This window comes from Nicotiana tomentosiformis, chromosome 1, assembly GCF_000390325.3.
Source record: "Nicotiana tomentosiformis chromosome 1, ASM39032v3, whole genome shotgun sequence".
Taxonomy (NCBI): domain Eukaryota; kingdom Viridiplantae; phylum Streptophyta; class Magnoliopsida; order Solanales; family Solanaceae; genus Nicotiana; species Nicotiana tomentosiformis.
Genome location: NC_090812.1, coordinates 72,835,701 through 72,855,160, shown reverse-complemented (window position 1 = coordinate 72,855,160; position 19,460 = coordinate 72,835,701). Strand labels below are relative to the sequence as shown.

Sequence of the window (19,460 nt, the reverse complement as noted above, 5' to 3'; positions counted from 1 at the left end):
TGGAGCTTGAGACATAGCTGATGTTGTTGAATGGAATTTTTTATGCCCGGTTTAGATGATAATTAGATTACCATTTGCATCAACATTGGGTAAAGTTCATTGATTAGACGTGAATTTTTACATTTAGACAAAAGTTATAAGTTGACAACTCATAGTGAATATGATTTTTAGAATTTTGTAGCTAGCTCTACTTTTGAACCTCTATAATTCCGTTACTTGAAATCTTGTTATAAAAGTGTTTTTAAAATTCACTCAGGTTGAAATTGAAGTGGATCCTATATCGATAAAACAAATTTCTGTGGTGCATTAGTGACTTTTCCTTGTCAGTGTATTTTTGTCGAAAACATTCAGAATTTTCCTTTCCCAAAGGACAAAAAAAGCTTTCTTTTGGTCCAATATTATGTATAGTATATTGACTAAGACTAAACAAAGACAATCAAGATCTACAGCAACAGCACGAAATGTTTCCATATATACGTTACTAGAAAAATCAGATTCGTCTACAGATCTATACACTACAAGTTGCCTGCTATTGTACTCTCCATTGTCAATTTATTAGAAAAATCAACTTTGTTGTAAATATTTATGAACTAGCTGTTTGAGGAATATTTCGAGTGAAATAATAATTTTTACTCACAAAATTTTAACCTTTTTTTTCAAATGAAAAGCTTGCCAACCACAATTAATTTATGTACTAGTCACTTTCTTTGCCGTTTAACTTCAAATGCTTTTTTTTTTACTAATTTCAATCAAATAATATTGTCCAAATGCCTACTATGAAATTCGGAGCATGATATTATACTCAACATTTATTTTAAGCCACATGTTAATTTCTTAGTAAGTCATATATATGTGATGATCACTATAGAAATAATGATCTATGTCCCTACTTGCATCAAAATTATTCTGTTGTTTAGCAATACCACAAACACGTTATGGAACACGAGGTCACGAAAGAAAAAAATAGTAAGACCCTTTCTACATCTAATTGTATAGATATTATGATTTAGGCCAATTTTAGTGTGAATTGCTGGCCTCCATATTCCAAAAAAGTTAAATAGTACATATGATTGAATGGTGAGTTATTTATTCAAAGAAATATTGATTAATTTTTATTTAAAATTTTTTTATTTATAAAAATTCTAAATCCGCATTTGTATAAGTGATTTTCAAAGTAACCCACTGTTTTTCCCACGATGATTTTATAGTAATAGAAGCACAATAAAACAAAATTCAAAGAGAGATCATGTTTATTTTTTATTTTTATATCTAGAATGTTCGTAGGGGAACATCATATCCTATAAGCAATCTTATTAGCCAAAGACAAGGAAAAAAAAAAATTGTTGGGAAGACGGTCATGTACCGTTGATTTTGTAATGTAGTCACAAGTTAGGTGGCACCAATTTCTACATTTTAAATTGTCGGTTTATAAGATTATCCATCCTTTTGTCACTTTACGATAATGTAGTTATTTTTTAATTTAGCAGCTAAAATAATGCTTGTGGTATCTGCACTACAATATGTAGATAACAAGAAACAAAATTGATAAGTACTATAATTATTTTAAAAAGTATACTAAATAAAAATTGACGGCTCCTTTAATTTACTAATGTTGACAGCTTGGCTGCCTCACTTTATTTGTTTCTTTCATCTATGTTAGTAGTTGAAAGTTCCTATAAGCATGACAATGAGTAATAAAATAATAACTTTTTTTGTGTATATGCACATTGTCTTATTCATTGTCTACTATAAGCACGTATGTGTATAAATATATGTGATTTAAAGTTACTTTATAAATATAGTATCTTCTGAACTCATTCGAAAACTAAAAACACTTTCCTTGTATCAACAGTACATCCTAGTTCAGAACATAAACATAATTTCTTTCATAATAAAATTTTATTATATTTGTATTTGCTGTTTCAAGAAAAAAAAAGGGGCCAAAAAAAGAAAAGAAAGAAAGAAGAAGAGAGATTAGTTGAACTAATTTCTAGTTTAAGAATTTTTTTTAAGAGGACGAATGTTACCAAATTGCGCCAAGTGGGCCGGGTCGAGCCTCAAACGGGCCGGTCTCGCGGGCTACAATCCCGATTTCGGTCTGATCTGGTCCGGTCCCTAAATAAATGGTTCAAACGGTCCCGGGTTAAACGTGCTTTCTGTAGGAATCAGTCCGGGACCGGACCCACTAACTCATGGTTCCGAGCAAAATAGGTCGGGCCCGCGGTCCAAACGAGCTAAATTGGCTCAACGGCTATGTAATTTATTTATTTTTAAAAACTAAATACAATTTAGAAACAAAAATATGCTAAAAAACATCTAAGGTAATGCCTTTTAATTTTATTATAGAATTGTAATCTAATTTTTGAATTCAAATTTAAACTCCTAATTTATAAATTTTCAGATTATAATCGTTGGTCCAACAGCTAATTTTCAAAAATAGTCGTTGCGACTGTTTGACTTGCAAATTGCATACAAGTTACATACTAATTTTTGAATTGAAATTTAGAAAAAAAATATTGTAAAAAAATATTCAAAGCAATGCATTGTAATTTTATTATAGCAATTAAAAATATGGCAACGTCTTTCTTAGTCTTCCTCCCCCCTATGGAATAAGCACAACAAGGTGTTAATACTATCATTGAGAAGATAACGGAACTAATCAAGAAGTGCCAAAAATACAAGTTACATACTAATTATTAAATTCAAATTTAAGCTCCTAATTTGCAAGTTATTGTGATGGGAAAAAACTTGCAAATATAATATTTAATATATTCTAAAAACTTATAATTAATTTTCATACCTATCTCTTACAAACTTCATAAATCATTCAAGGTTCGGAGGAAGTTCCGTTGGTAGTGGCGGAAAAGTAGCTTGTTCATCGCTGCTTCCATTGTCGGATGAAGCAGCATCCTCAGCAAGTTCAACTAGCATTTCTTTATAAGTTTCGTCTATCTCTAGTTGTGATTCAATAAATCCAAAATTCCTTCTTTCTGATCGGATCCAATCTCTGAAAAGTACTGATTTTCTAAGTTATCCCTCATAGACTGTCTATGATCACTGATTTGAAGTCTTGCTTGACTGAAAGTGATCTCTGATGCCACTGTTTGAAGCTTGAATAGTAAAAATATCTTGGGTCATCCTTGAAAGAACCGAAAAGTATTTTTCTTTGTCCTACCACTGGTAACAGTGTTAATTTTCGGTTGAAATTGATTTGAACTAGTACCACTAGGGTCAGTCAGACTAGGACTAGGTGTACTTTTTCCCTCGGCCAGAGCTTTCATACGATGATATTTGGCATTATCATTAAGGTGTTTAGCTATGTGTCTATTTAAAGATCATGTCCCCGACCGCATTGGTGCGTATTTATAAGCTAACTCTAGATCACAAATTTTACACTTAGCCTTACTTTTTTCAACTAGTTGAGTGAAAATGGCCAAATAGGAGATGTTTTCGTCAGTTTGGTAGGTTCTCTAGAAAAAGTAGGGGCAGTAACATGAGTATCAGTTGGGTCATCGTTAGGATTAGCAGCGTTATCACTAGTTGAGTCAACATCGGGAGCATGACTAGTGGGTGTATCATCGTCCGGTTGAGTTTAATCAAAATTAATTTCCTCATCATCTTTTTCATTAATAGTATTATAATCATTAGTGTGGAGAGCATTCATTGATTGATGGTCTAAAAATTCACCAGATGCAATATTGTGGAAATATTCAGTGTCGGAAAATTATAATAAACTATTATCGGTATCAAGAATAGAAGGTGTACGACGTTTACGGGGTTTGGATCAGGGAGTCGGGGGCGGGGGAAGAGGAATAGCAGTACCACTAGATTCGCTAATCTTAAATTTTTCCTTATTCTTACTTTTACCGTGCCCAAAAATATTTCTTAAGGAACACATATTAATTAATCAAGTAATAACAACTAAATAAAACAAACAAAACTATAATATTAAGACTTAAAAGTTGGAACGAGTTTACTGAAGTGACAAACAAGTTGTTGAAAATTGATTATCGTTGAAGACATGAAAACACCAATTCACCAACTTCACAAATTTTTCACAAATTCTAATAACCTCAATATTTTTTAAATAAAGTAAGCAATAGTAGCAAACTCACAACTTTTTCACTATCTTTTTTTTATAGAGTAAACAATTGTAGCAAGTATTGAAGAAAATTAGAGAGAGATTTTGACATATTGATATTGATTTTGTAAGAAAATTAAAGAATGAGGGGGTATTTATAATAGACAATAGGAAAAAGTATAATAATAAAAAGTTTGGGGTTAAAAATTAATTGGGGGGTTTAATGGCTTGTTTTTAAAGAGTCAATGACTCTTTTTTTTATAGCCATTTTTTTTAAAGCCAACAACTATTTTTTACAAAAATTCGTTGGGCCCGTTTGGCCCGCCATGGGACCGGTCCGGTCCTATGGCGGGCCAAAAGAGCCCGGTCCAAATGGTCTCAACGGTAAAAAGTGGTCCACGAGACCGGCACGAGCCCACCAATCACGGGTCAAACGATCCCAGCCTTTTTGGTCCGTTTAGCTCGCAATTCCGGGCTAGTCCTGGTCCCGACCCAACCCAACCCAATTGCCAGCCTTAAGTGGAGTACTACTATTTGGAAAGTCAGATAATGTTCGTTTTTTTTAACCAAGAAAAGAATAAAATAAACAAATTGACCAGAAAAAACTAAAATAAATTAGTTCTAAGGTCTTAACAACATTTAGATTTATTTTCTCATAAAGATGCAAAATAGAATCGTATTCGGTGAATTATAACACATTTAAGTATTTTAAAAGGCGCGGACCAGAAGCAAAGCATTTTATCTAATACGGAATGAGGAGCCTCATAATTTTTTAATTTTTAAAATTTTGTAAATTAATATAGTATAAATAAATATTAAAATAAAGTAAAATTACATAAAAATTATAAAAACTTCAAGAAAGCATAGAAGAAATCGAAATATATATATATATAGAACTGCTTCATCTTAAAGTACTAGTTAGAAATTAAAAATTAGCAATCGACTACAAAAATAATGGGCTTTTTTCACTTTTAGTTTGCGCCATAAACTATTTACATTCGGTAGCCGATGAAGTGTATAAAATTTGTATAGTTTTTATATATAACATACAAAATATATATATATATATATATATACAAAAAATATACACTTTTAACTATTATTTTGAGAGCGGCTATACAGTATTATTTTTCCAAAATTAATTAGAATGGCTTGACATGAAAAATAATCATAAATTGAAATATATGAGTAAAAATCTATAAACTAACTTGAAAGAGCAAAATAACTTGAAAGGAAAGAAAGAAAATTAATATACAATTAGAAGCATCGAACCATGGCAAATCACGAAGGAAGATGCATTTTTGTTTTGTAGTTGCTAATTGATCATTTTCAAAATAAAAGAGGAAATTTACCTCCTATATCAAATTATTATACCCTATTTATTATAAACCAAAGTAACTTCAAAATATTATTACTTATAGCTACATTTTCTATTTTATAGCAAAATAGGTATTTATTTTATACCCTACCATTAGGACATGAAATACGCTAATTATGCTCTCTCTCTCTCTCTCTCTCTCTCTCTCTCTCTCTCTCTCTCTCTCTCTCTCTCTCTCTCTCTCTCTCTCTCTATCAGCAAGATTCTCAATCATCTCTCTTCTCCCTCAAATCAGCAGAATCACCGGCGTCATCCGGAGATTCGATGTCTCCGGTGACTCGGAGAAATAGGTGGCGGTGGAGCTGCAGTGAAAAAATGGTGATTTTGGAATGGAGATATTTGAGTAGTAAGGAACACGTGCTGGTACAGTATGTTTTGGCTTCGTTTTGGGAATATTCAAATTAAAATGTCGTAAGTTATGTATGTTATTAATAATTTAGCTGAAGGAGCATTACTATAGTCAACACATATTCGAGGGCTATGGCTACGCCGGAGAAGATTTTGCGGGTTGGGTTTTTATTCGTCTCCATTTTTAGTTTTAATACAATGTATACAATATTTTACTTGGCCGAAAAACGCCATCTCCGGTGAACTTTCTTATGTTCTTTGCAATTTAGTAACATACAATGATACAAATACACTCAAATATATTGTATTGTTATATAAATATATTATTTTTTTCGCATGTATTCATGTATTCCGAAGGTCTGTATTTTTTTAATACAACCGAATATCACTATGTTTTGTGATTTTTTGTTGTTTGAATACAATCGAATTGAATACGGTGAATTGAATACAATGTATAATAGTGAATAATGAATATTTAAATACAATCGTGCGAATACATGGAATATAGCACAGTGGCAGCTGTAACGACCCGGCCGGCCGTTTTGAGAGTAATAGCCCCAGTCCCCTATTTACTATTTCTCCCATATCTATTTTCTGCTATTGTGACTTGCCGGGAGGTTTCGTTTTGATTTTTAGAGTATTTTGGGACACTTAGTCCCTAAATGGAGGTTTAAGTCTTGGGATTTAGACCGTAGTCGAAACTATGTGATGACGACTCCGGAATGGAGTTTCATCAGTTCCGTTAGCTCCGTTAGATGATTTTGGGCTTAGGGACGTGTCCGGATTGTATTTTGGAGGTTCGTAGCTTATTTAGGTTTGCAATGGCGAAAGTCGATTTTTTGGAGATTTGGACCGGTAGTGAAAATTTTGATATCGGAGTCGGATTCCGATTTCTTAAGTTGGAGTAGGTCCGTAATGTTGAATATGACTTGTGTGCAAAATTTGGGGTCAATCGAACGTGGTTTGATAGGTTTCGGCATAGGTTGTGAAAATTTGAAGTTTCAAGTTCTTTAAGTTTGAATTGGAGGGTAATTCGTGATTTTAGCGTTGTTTGACGTGATTTGAGGGCTCAACTAAGTTCGTATGGTGATTTAGGACTGGTTGGTATATTTGGTTGAGGTCCCGGGGGCCTCGGGTGTGTTTCAAATGCTTAACGGATGGAAAATTGGACTTATGCAATTGCTGAAGCTGTTGCACCTGGTGTAATCGCACCTGCGCACATTGGGCCGCAGAAGTGGCCACGGAACTGCAGAAGCATAATTGGCCTTGTCCAGCAAGGGCCGCATGTGCGGCGATTGGTCTGCAGAAGTGGACGCGCAGAAGCGAAAAAGAAACGCAGATGCGGGCTCGCAGAAGCGGTCCTTGTTCGCAGATGCGAACTAAGTCCCTCTTAAGTGATTTTCGCACATGCAATGGAATTTCCGCAGCTGCGGTTGAAGGCTCGCAGAAGCGAGTTTGCTGGGCAGAAAAGAGGGGTTCTAAGATTTAATTTCCCATTTCGATTTTGGGAGTTTGAGAGCTCGGTGGGAGACGATTTTTCGAGGCTTCCTCAAGGAAATTGTTGGGATAAGTGGTTCAAACTCAGATTGGGTTATATTTCATGAATATATCGTTATTTTTGTCTTCTTATTTGGGATTTGAGTTGGAAATTTGGGGAAAAATGATATAAACCTCATAGGCCATAATTTCGAGTTTTGGAAGGCGATTTGAGGTCGGATTCGAGTGATTCTTGTATGGTTAGACTCATGAGTGAATGTGTGTTCGTATTTTATGACTTTTATCTGATTTTGAGACGTGGGCCCAGATCGATTTTTTTAGATCCCCCTACATATTTGTTTTTAGACTAGGAACAGTATTCCGGGAGATCCCCTTGTACTGCACATTTACGTTTGGGACTACGAGACGGTATCTCGGGAGATCCCCTGTTGTTATCTCTGTGTACTAAGCTGTTGTCTTATATGATTTCATTCTTGTTAAATTTTAGTCTTTATTTTACTACAGTATTTTATTCTATCTTGTTTTATTTTATATATATATACCAGTAGGGCCCTGACCTGGCCTCGTCACTACTCGACTGAGGTTAGGCTTGGCACTTACTTGAGTACTGATTGTGGTGTACTCATGCTATTATCTGCACATATTTTTCGTGTGCAGATCCAGGTGCTCCTTATCAGCCGCATTGTTAGTGAGCCGAGACAGCTTTGGAGACTTCAAGGTATATCTGCCGCGTCCGCATACCTCGGACTCCCCTTCTACTCTTCCTAATATCCATTATCTTCTGTATTTTTCTTTTGATAGACTCCGATGTATAGAGACACTAGATTTTCCTTCTGTAGTTTGTGATTCACGATGTTCCGGGTTTTGGGATTTTTGTGTATTTTTGAATAGTTAGTTATTGTACATGCCAAGCGGCATGGTACCCAGTTATGCTGTTATTGCTACAATTAGTTGTTAAATTTATATTTTAATTTTATTATTCCACAAATGTTAGGCTTACCTAGTCGTAAAGACTAGGTGCCGTCACGACGTCATACGGAGGGTAAATTGGGTCGTGACAAGTTGGTATGAGAGATCTAGGTTCATAGGTGTCGTGAGTCACAAGCTAGTTTATTAGAGTCTTGTGGATCGGTACGGAGACGTCTGTACTAATCTTCTGGAGGCTATGGAATTGTTAGAAAAATTTCACTACTTTGATTCCTTGTCGTGCGAAGATTGTTGACTTAAAAATTTCTAAACTTTTGTATTCTATTCTCTCACAGATGGTGAGGACACGTACAAGCGGATCTGATGACCAGGCACCCGTGCCCCCCTGCTAGAGCCGCGAGAGGCCGGGGCCAGGGCAGAGGCCGAGGACGTCCACGTGGTGCAGCCAGAGCACCCGCACGAGCTGCTACAGAGGAGCCCCCAGTAGCTCCAGCTGGAGGACAGACACCTGAGGTACTTATTTCTGCACCAGCCCTCCAGGAGACTCTAGCCTAGTTTCTGAGCATGTTCATCACCTTAGCTCAGACTGGATTGATTCCACTTGCTCCTGCCACATCTCAGTTCGGGAGAGGAGCACAAAATCCCGTCGCCGGTACTCCAGAGAAGCGGGTTCATTCGACCAGGTTTCGGAGATTGTACCAATGCAGTCGGTAGTTCTAGCTCAGTCCGAGGTTAGGACAGTAGCTTCTGAGGAGGAGCAGCTCAGACTTGAGAGGTACAAGAAGTACCACCTACCTACCTTCAGCGGATTGGCTACAGATGATGCTCAGGGTTTCCTGGAGGAGTGTCATTGTATTCTCCGTACTATGGGCGTAGCGGAGACGAGTGGGGTTTCTTTTACCACCTTTCAGCTTAGAGGAGCAGCCTATCAGCGGTGGCGTGCTTATGAGTTAAGTAGTCCGACTGAGGCAGCTTTACTTACATGGACTCAGTTCTCGAATATGTTTTTTAGAGAGTATGTCCCTCAGAGCCTCAGGGATACATGGTGCGCAGAGTTTGAGCAGTTGCGCCAGGGATCTATGACTGTGTCAGAGTATGCAGTCTACTTTAGTGATTTGGCCCGACATGTACCGGCCTTGGTTGCCACAGTTTGAGAGAGGGTTCGACGGTTTATTGAGGGACTCCACCCCAATATTCGGATTAGTATGGCCAGGGAATTGGAGATGGATATTTCTTATCAGCAAGTTATGAGTATTGCAAGGAGATTGGAGGGAATGCTTGCCAGGGATAGAGAGGAGAGGGAGGCCAAGAGGTCTCGAGAGACTGGTTCTTATTCTGGTGCTCGTGTCCCAGCAGCTCGCCATGGTATGGGTTATGTGAGTCTCCCCGTTCATTCAGCTCTTCCAGCCGCCAGCGGTGTTCCAGCTCCTTAGGAGCCCTATTATGCACCGCCAGTATCTAGTGTGCCTCCTGCTCGGGGTGCTATTAGCGGCCAGTCCAACAAACCTGGCTCGAGCCAGTCACAGCAGCCACGCCCTCCCAGAGCTTATTTTGAGTGTGGTGACACTCGCCATATAGTGAGGGATTGCCCCAGATTTAAAAAGGGTATAACTCCACATATTTCTCAGCCACAACATGCTCAACCGAGTCCTCAGGTTATGATTCCATCACCAGCTGCCACCCCACCTACTCAGCCAGCCCGAGGCAGAGGTCGGGGAGGTAGAGGTCGCCCTAGAGTGGGAGGTCAGGCCAGATATTATGTCCTTCCTGCTCGTACAGAGGCAATCACTTCTGATTATATCATTACAGGTATTGTCCAGGTCTGTCATAGAGATGCGTCAGTATTATTTGACCGAGGCTCTACATATTCTTATGTGTCCTCTTATTTTGCCCCGTATTTGGGCGTATCTCGGGATTCTTTGAGTTCCCTTGTTTATGTGTCTATCCTGTGGGAGATTATCTTGTTGTGGACTGCATGTATCGGTCGTGTTTGACTGCTCTTAGTGGTTTTGAAACCAAAGCTGATTTATTATTGCTCAGCATGGTAGACTTTGATATTATTTTAGGCATGGACTGGTTGTCGCCCCATTATGCTATTCTTGATTATCACGCTAAGACAAGGACGCTGGCTATGCCAGGTTTACCGCGATTAGAGTGGAGAGGTACCTTAGAGTACACTCCCAGCAGAGTTATTTCATTTCTTAAATCTCAACGAATGGTTGAGAAGGGGTGTGACGCATATCTAGCTTATGTGAGAGATGTCAGTATTGATACCCCTACAGTTGAGTCAGTTCCAGTAGTGAGGCACTTTACAGAAGTGTTCCCAGCTGATCTTTCGGGCATGCCGCCCGATAGAGATATTAATTTTGGCATTAATCTATTGCCGGGCACTCAGCCCATCTCTATTCCTCTGTACCGTATGACCCTCCTGAGTTAAAGGAGCAGTTATAGGAATTGCTTGATAAGGGCTTCATTGGGCTCAGTGTCTCACCTTGGGGTGCTCTTGTCTTATTTGTGAAGAAGAAGAAGGATAGTTCTATGCGGATGTGTATTGATTACCTCTAGTTGAACAAAGTCACAGTGAAGAATAGGTATACATTTCCTCATATTGATGACTTATTTGATCAATTACAGGGTGCGAGAGTGTTTTCCAAGATTGACTTACGTTCAGGATATCATCAATTGAAGATTCATGAGCCAGATATCACGAAGACTGCTTTCAGGACCAAATATGGTCACTATGAGTTTCTTGTTATGTCTTTTGGGCTGACCAATGCCCCCAACAACTTTAATGCACTTGATGCACAGTGTGTTCCGGCCTTATCTTGACTCATTCATCATTGTGTTTAATGACGACATTCTGGTGTAGTCCCGTAGTCGGGAGGATCATGAGCAGCACATGAGGACTGCACTTCAGACCTTGAGAGAAAAGAAGTTATATGCAAAATTTTCAAAGTGTGAGTTTTGGCTAGACTTAGTGGCATTCTTGGGTCATATAGTATCGAGTGATGGGATCCAGGTGGATCTGAAAAAGATTGAAGCAGTGTAGGGTTGGCCAAGACCGTCCTCAACTATAAAGATCCGGAGTTTTCTTGGTTTGGCGGGGTATTATTGTCGTTTTGTAGAGGGATTCTCATCTACTGTAGCACCTATGACCAGACTGACCCGGAAGGGTGCTCCGTTCAGATGGACAGAGGAATGTGAGGAGAGCTTTCAGAAGCTTAAGACAACTTTGACTACAACCCACTATTGGTATTGCCTACAGGTTCAGGGTCTTATATTGTATATTTTGATGCATCGCGGATTGGTCTCGACACAGTGTTGATGTAGGACGACAGGGTGATTGCCTACACGTCCAGACAACTGAAGGTGCATGAAAAGAACAATCTTGTCCATGATCTTGAGTTAGCAGTTATTGTTCATGCCTTGAAGATTTGGCAGCATTATTTGTACATTGTTCCTTGTGAGATTTACACCAATCACCGGAGTTTGCAGCATCTGTTCAAGCAGAAGGATCTTAATTTGCATCAGAGGAGGTGGTTGGAGCTGCTTAAGGATTATGCTATCACCATTTTGTACCACACTGGGAAGGCCAATGTGATGGCCGATACTTTGAGTCGCCGGGCAGAGAGTTTGGGGAGCTTAGCATATCTACCAGCAACAGAGAGTCCCATGGCGTTGAATGTTTAGGCCTTAGCCAACCAGTTTGTGAGATTGGATATTTCTAAGCCGAGTCGAGTATTGGATTGTGTGGTCTCTCAGTCTTCTCTTTATGATTGTATCATGGAGTGTCAGTATGATGACCCCAATCTGCTTGTCCTTAAGGACACGGTCCAGCACGGTGAAGCTAAGGAGGTCACTATGGGAGATGATGGTGCATTGAGGATGTAGGACATGCTATGTGTGCCCAATGTATATGATTTGTGTGAGTTGATTCTCTAGGAGGCTCACAGTTCGCGGTACTCTATTCATCCGGGTGCCGCGAAGATGTATCAGGACTTGAGACAACATTACTGTAGAGGAAGATGAAGAAGGATATAGTAGAGTATGTGGCCCGATGTCTAAATTGCCAGCTGGTGAAGTATGAGCATCAACGGCCGGGTGGGTTGCTTCATAAGTTGGAGATTTCGGAGTGAAAATGGGAGTGGATCACAATGGATTTCTTTGTTGGACTCCCACGGACTCAGCGGAAGTTTGATACAGTTTGGGTGGTTGTGGATAGGTTGACCAAGTCGTCTCATTTCATTCTTGTGATGACTACTTATTCTTCTGAGCAGTTGGCTTGAATTTACATCCGTGAGATCGTTAGACTTCATGGCGTACCATTATTTACCATCTCTAACTTGGGTACACAGTTTACAACACGGTTCTGGAGAGCTGTACAGCATGAGTTAGGTACTCGAGTTGAGTTGAGCATAACATTTCACCCTCAGACGGACGGGCAGTCCGAATGCACTATTCAGATATTAGAGGATATGCTCCGTGCGTGTGTGATAGATTTTGGATGTGCTTGGGACCAGTTTTTGCCACTTGCGGAGTTTGCTTACTCAGCAGTTATCAGTCCAACATTTAGATGGCACCGTATGAGGTTCTGTATGGTAGGCGGTGTCGGTCCCCAGTGGATTGGTTCGAGCTAGGTGAGGCCAGATTATTGGGTACGGACTTGGTTCAGGATGCCTTGGAGAAGGTTTGCGATATTCATGGTTAGAGAACGGGTCTTGCTCCGGGTTTCGCCTATGAAGGGCGTTATGAGGTTCGGAAAGGGGGCAAGATGAGCCCAAGGTTTACTGGTCCCTTTGAGGTGTTGCAGCGAGTTGGGAAAGTTGATTACGAGCTTGCCTTACCTCTCAGCCTAGCAGGAGTTCATCAGGTATTCCACGTTTCTATGCTCTAGAAGTATCACGGTGATTCGGCTCGTGTATTGGACTTCAGCTCTGTTCAATTGGACAAGGATCTATCTTATGTTGAGGAGCTAGTGGCTATTTTAGACAGGCAGGTCAGAAAGCTAAGATCAAAGAACATTGCTTCCGTGAAGGTTCAATGGAGGGCACAGCCGGTCGAGGAGGTGACTTGGGAGACCGAGCAGGATATGCGCAGCCGTTATCCTCATCATTTCATCACTTCAGGTATGTCTTTATACTCGTTCGAGGACGAACGATTGTTTTAAGAGGGGGAGGATGTAATGACCCGGTCGGTTTCTTTGAGAGTTTTAGTCCCGATCCCCTATTTACTGCTTCTCCCATATCTATTTTCTGCTATTGTGACTTGCGTGAAGGTTTCGTTTTGGTTTTTGGAGTATTTTGGGACACTTAGTCCCTAAATGGAGGTTTAAGCCTTGGGATTTGGACCGTAGTCAGAACGGTGTGAAGACGACTTCGGAATAAAGTTCCATCGGTTCTGTTAGCTCCGTTAGGTGATTTTGGGCTTAGTGGCGTGTCCGTATTGTATTTTGGAGGTCCGTAGCTTATTTAGGCTTGAAATGACGAAAGTTGATTTTTGGAGTTTTGGACCGGTAGTGGAAATTTTGATATCGGGGTCGGATTCTGATTCTGGAAGTTGGAGTAGGTCTATAATGTTGAATATGACCTATGTGCAAAATTTGGGGTCAATCGGACGTGGTTTGATAGGTTTCGGCATCGGTTGTGGAAATTTGAAGTTTAAAGTTCTTTAAGTTTGAATTGGAGGGTGATTTGTGATTTTAGCGTTGTTTCACATGATTTGAGGGCTTGACTAAGTTCGTATGGTGATATAGGACTGGTTAGTATGTTTGGTTGAGGTCCCGGGGGGCCTCGGGTGTATTTCGGATGCTTAACGGATAGAAAATTAGACTTATGCAATTGCTGAAGCTGCTGTACCTGGTGTAATCGCACCTGTGCACATTGGGCCGCACAAGTGGAATTGGCCTTGTCCAGCTGGGGCCGAAGGTGCGGTGAGTGGTCCGTAGAAGAGGACGCGCAAAAGCGAAAGAGGAGCGCAGATGCGGGCTCGCAGAAACGGCCCTTGTTCGCAGATGCGGACTCAGTCCCTCTTAAGTGATTTTCGCACTTCCGATGGAATTTCCGCAGGTGCGGTTGAAGGCTCGCAGAAGCGAGTTTGCTGGGCATAAAAGAGGGGTTCCGAGAGTTAATTTCCCATTTCTATTTTGGGAGTTTGAGAGCTCGGTGGGAGACGATTTTTCGAGGCTTCTTCAAGGAAATTGTTGGGGTAAGTGGTTCAAACTCAAATTGGGTTATATTTCATGAATATATCGTTATTTTTGTCTTCTAATTTGGGATTTGAGTTGGAAATTTGGGGGAAAATGATAGAAACCTCATAGGCCATAATTTTCAGTTTTGGAAGGCGATTTGAGATCGGATTTGAGTGATTCTTGTATGGTTAGACTCGTGAGTGAATGGGAGTTCGTATTTTGTGACTTTTATCCGATTCCGAGACGTGGGCCCGAGTTGACTTTTTAGATCCCTCTGCATATTTGTTTTGAGACTACGGAACGGTATTTCGAGAGATCCCCCTGTACTACACATTTACGTTTGGGACTATGAGACGGTATCTCGAGAGATCCCTTGTTGTTATCTCTGTGTACTGAGCTGTTGTCTTCTATGATTTCATTCTTGTTAAATTTCAGTCTTTATTTTACTGCGGTATTTTATTCTATCTTGTTTTATTATATATATACCAGTAGGGCCCTGACCTGGCCTCGTCACTACTCGACCGAGGTTAGGATTGGCACTTACTGGGGTACCGATTGTGGTGTACTCATGCTACTATCTGCACATGTTTTCGTGTGCAGATCCAGGTGCTCTTTATCAGCCGCACTGTTAGTGAGCCGAGACAGCTTTGGAGACTTCAAGGTATATCTGCCGCGTCCGCAGACCTCGGAGTCCCCTTCTACTCTTCCCAATGTCCATTATCTTCTGTATTTTTCTTTTGATAGACTCTGATGTATAGAGACACTAGATTTTCCTTATGTAGTTTATGATTCACGGTGTTTCGGGTTTTGGAATTTTTGTGTATTTTTGAATAGTCAGTTATTGTACATGCCAAGCGGCATGGTACCCAGTTATGTTGTTATTGCTACAATTAGTTGTTAAATTTATATTTTCATTTCATTATTCCGCAAATGTTAGGCTTACCTAGTCGTAAAGACTAGGTGCCATCACAACATCATACGGAGGGGAAATTGGGTCATGACAAGTTGGTATCAGAGATCTAGGTTCATAGGTGTCGTGAGTCACAAGCTAGTTTATTAGAGTCTTGCGGATCGGTACGGAGACGTCTGTACTTATCTTCTGGAGGCTATGGAATTGTTAGGAAAATTTCACTACTTTGATTCCTTGTCGTGCGAAGATTGTTGACTTCAAAAATTCTAAACTTGTGTATTCTATTCTCTCACAGATGGTGAGGACACGTACAAGCGAATCTGATGACCAGGCACCCGCGCCCCCTGCTAGAGCCGCGAGAGGCCGGGGCCGGGGTAGAGGCCGAGGACGTCCACGTGGTGCAACCAGAGCACCCGCACGAGCTGCTACGGAGGAGCCCCCAGTAGCTCCAGCTGGAGGACAGACACATGAGGTACCTATTTCTGCATCAGCCCTCCAGGAGACTCTAGCCTAGTTTCTGAGCATGTTCATCACCTTAACTCAGACTGGATTGATTCCACTTGCTCCTGCCACATCTCAGGTCGGGAGAGGAGCACAAACTCCCATCGCTGGTACTCCAGAGAAGCGGGTTCATTCGACCAGGTTACAGAGATTGTACTAATGCAGCCGGTAGTTCTAGCTCAGCCTGAGGTTAGGACAGCAGCTTCTGAGGAGGAGCAGCTCAGACTTGAGAGGTACAAGAAGTACCACCTACCTACCTTCAGCGGATTGGCTACAGATGATGCTCAGGGTTTTCTAGAGGGGTGTCATTGTATTCTCTGTACTATGGGCGTAGCGGAGACGAGTGTGATTTCTTTTACCACCTTTCAGCTTAGAGGAGCAGCCTATCAGGGGTGGCGTGCTTATGAGTTAAGTAGTCCAATTGAGGCAGCTTTACTTACATGGACTCAGTTCTCGGATATGTTTTTTAGAGAGTATGTCCCTCAGAGCCTCAGGGATACATGGTGCGCAGAGTTTGAGCAGTTGCGCTAGGGATCTATGACTGTGTCAGAGTATACAGTCCGCTTCAGTGATTTGGCCTGACATGCACCGGCCTTGGTTGCCACAGTTCGAGATAGGGTTGGACGGTTTATTGAGGGACTTCACCCCAGTATCCGGATTAGTATGGCCAGGGAGTTGGAGATGGATATTTCTTATCAGCAAGTTATGAGTATTGCAAGGAGATTAGAGGGCATGCTTGCCAGGGATAGAGAGGAGATGGAGGCCAAGAGGTCTCGAGAGACTGGTTCATATTTTAGTGCTCGTGCCCCAGCAGCTCGCCATGGTAGGGGTTATGTGAGTCGCCCCGTTCATTCAGCTCTTCCAGCCTCCAGCGGTGTTCCAGGTCCTTCTAGGCCCCAGGAGCTTTATTATGCACCGCCAGTATCTAGTGTGCCTCCTGCTCGGGGTGCTACTAGCGGCCAGTCCAACAGACCTGGCCCGAGCCAGTCACAGCTGCCACGCCCTCCCAGAGCTTGTTTTGAGTGTGGTGACACTCGCCATATAATGAGGGATTGCCCCAGATTTAAAAGGGGTACACCTCCACAGACTTCTCAGCCACAACGTGCTCTACCGAGTCCTCAGGTTATGATTCCAGCACCAGCTGCCACCCCACCTACTCAGCCAGCCCGAGGTGGAGGTCGGGGAGGTAGAGGTCGCCCTAGAGTGGGAGGTCAGGACAGATATTATGTCCTTCCTGCTCGTACAGAGGCAATCACTTCTGATTATATCATTACAGGTATTGTCCAGGTCTGTCATAGAGATGCGTCAGTATTATTTGACCGAGGCTCTATATATTCTTATGTGTCCTCTTATTTTACCCTGTATTTGGGTGTATCTCGGTATTCTTTGAGTTTCCTTGTTTACGTGTCTATCCTGTGGGAGATTTTCTTATTATGGACCGCGTGTATCGGTCGTGTTTGACTGCTCTTAGTGGTTTTGAGACCAGAGCTGATTTATTATTGTTCAGCATGGTATACTTTGATATTATTTTAGGCATGGACTGGTTGTCGCCCCATTATGCTATTCTTGATTATCACGCTAAGACAGGGATGCTGGCTATGCCAGGTTTACCGCGATTAGAGTGGATAGGTACCTTAGAGTACACTCCCAGCATAGTTATTTCATTCCTTAAGGCTCAACGAATGGTTGAGAAGGGGTGTGACGCGTATCTAGCTTATGTGAGAGATGTCAGTATTGATACCCCTACAGTTGAGTCAGTTCCAGTAGTGAGGGACTTTACAGAAGTGTTCCCAGCTGATCTTTCAGGCATGCCGCCCGATAGAGATATTGATTTTGGCATTGATATGTTGCCGGGCACTCAGCCCATCTCTATTCCTCTGTACCGTATGGCTCCTCCTGAGTTCAAGGAGCAGTTACAAGAATTGCTTGATAAGGGCTTTATTCGACGTGTCTCACCTTAGGGTGCTCATGTCTTATTTGTGAAGAAGAAGAAGGATGGTTCTATGCGGATGTGTATTGATTATCGCTAGTTGAACAGAGTCACAGTGAAGAACAGGTATCCATTGCCTCGTATTGATGACTTATTTGATTAATTACAGGGTGCTAGAGTGTTTTCCAAGGTTGATTTACGTTCAGGATATCATCAGTTGAAGATTCATGAGCCAGATATCCCGAAGACTTCTTTCAGGACCAAATATGGTCACTATGAGTTTCTTGTTATGTATTTTGGGCTGACCAATGCCCCCAACAACTTTAATGCATTTGATGCACAGTGTGTTCCGGCCTTATCTTGACTCATTCGTCATTGTATTTATTGACGACATTCTGGTGTACTCCCGTAGTCGGGAGGATCATGAGCAGCACCTGAGGACTGCACTTCAGACCTTGAGAGAAAAGAAGTTATATGCAAAATTTTCAAAATGTGAGTTTTGGCTAGACTCAGTGGCATTCTTGGGTCATATAGTATCGAGTGATGGGATCCATGTGGATCCGAAGAAGATTGAAGCAGTGCAGGTTTGGGCCAGACCGTCCTCAGCTATAAAGATCCGGAGTTTTCTTGGTTTGGCGGGGTATTACTGTCGTTTTGTAGAGGGATTCTCATCTATTGCAACACCTATGACCAGACTGACCCAGAAGGGTGGTCCGTTCAGGTGGACAGAGGAATGTGAGGAGAGCTTTCAGAAGCTCAATACAACTTTGACTACAACCAAGTATTGGTATTGCCTACAGGTTTAGGGTCTTATACTGTATATTGTGATACACCGCGGATTGGTCTCGGCACAATGTTGATGTAGGATGGTAGAGTGATTGCCTACGCGTCCAGACAACTGAAGTTGCATGAAAAGAATAATCCTGTCCACGATCTTGAGTTAGCAGCTATTGTTCATGCCTTGAAGATTTGGCAGCATTATTTGTACGGTGTTCCTTGTGAGATTTACACCGATCACCGGAGTTTGCAGCATCTGTTCAAGCAGAAGGATCTTAATTTGCGTCAGAGGAGGTGGTTGGAGCTACTTAAGGATTATGATATCACCATTTTGTACCACCCTAGGAAGGCCAATGTGGTGGCCGATGCTTTGAGTCGCAGGGCAGAGAGTTTGGGGAGCTTAGCATATCTACCAGCAACAGAGAGGCCCATGGCGTTGAATGTTTAGGCCTTAGCCAACCAGTTTGTGAGATTGGATATTTCTAAGCCGAGTCGAGTATTGGCTTGTGTGGTCTCTCGGTCTTCTCTTTATGATCATGTCAGGGAGTGTCAGTATGATGACCCCAATCTACTTGTCCTTAAGGACACGGTCCAGCACGGTGATGCTAAGGATGTCACTATGGGAGATGATGGTGCATTGAGGATGTAGGGCAGGCTATGTGTGTCCAATGTATATGATTTGTGTGAGTTGGTTCTCTAGGAGGCTCACATTTCGCGGTACTCTATTCATCCGGATGCCGTGAAGATGTATCAGGACTTGAGACAACATTACTGGTAGAGGATGATGAAGAAGGACATAGTAGAGTATGTGGCCCGATGTCTAAATTGCCAGATTGTGAAGTATGAACATCAACAGCCGGGTGGGTTGCTTCAGAAGTTGGAGATTCCGGAGTGGAAATGGGAGTGGATCACTATGGATTTCAT

General features: G+C 41.3%; 1 protein-coding gene across 1 annotated transcript; it reads left to right on the top strand.

Moving 5' to 3' along the window:
- Positions 1–16,492: 16,492 nt before the first annotated feature.
- On the top strand, positions 16,493–17,790 carry LOC138906848 (uncharacterized). The gene is made up of 2 exons (XM_070196554.1): positions 16,493–16,652; positions 17,363–17,790. Exons 1-2 carry the CDS (start codon positions 16,493–16,495, stop codon positions 17,788–17,790), a joined length of 588 nt encoding a protein of 195 aa, XP_070052655.1.
- The last annotated feature ends 1,670 nt before the right edge of the window (positions 17,791–19,460 follow it).

What these genes read in the sequence shown, in the direction of transcription:
- LOC138906848 (XM_070196554.1), top strand. Translation starts at nt 16,493, where the DNA reads ATGGCCAGGGAGTTGGAGATGGATATTTCTTATCAGCAAGTTATGAGT. An exon ending in TGCCCCAGCAGCTCGCCATG is followed by an intron (nt 16,653 to 17,362) that starts GTAGGGGTTATG and finishes ATATTATTTTAG; the next exon opens with GCATGGACTGGTTGTCGCCC.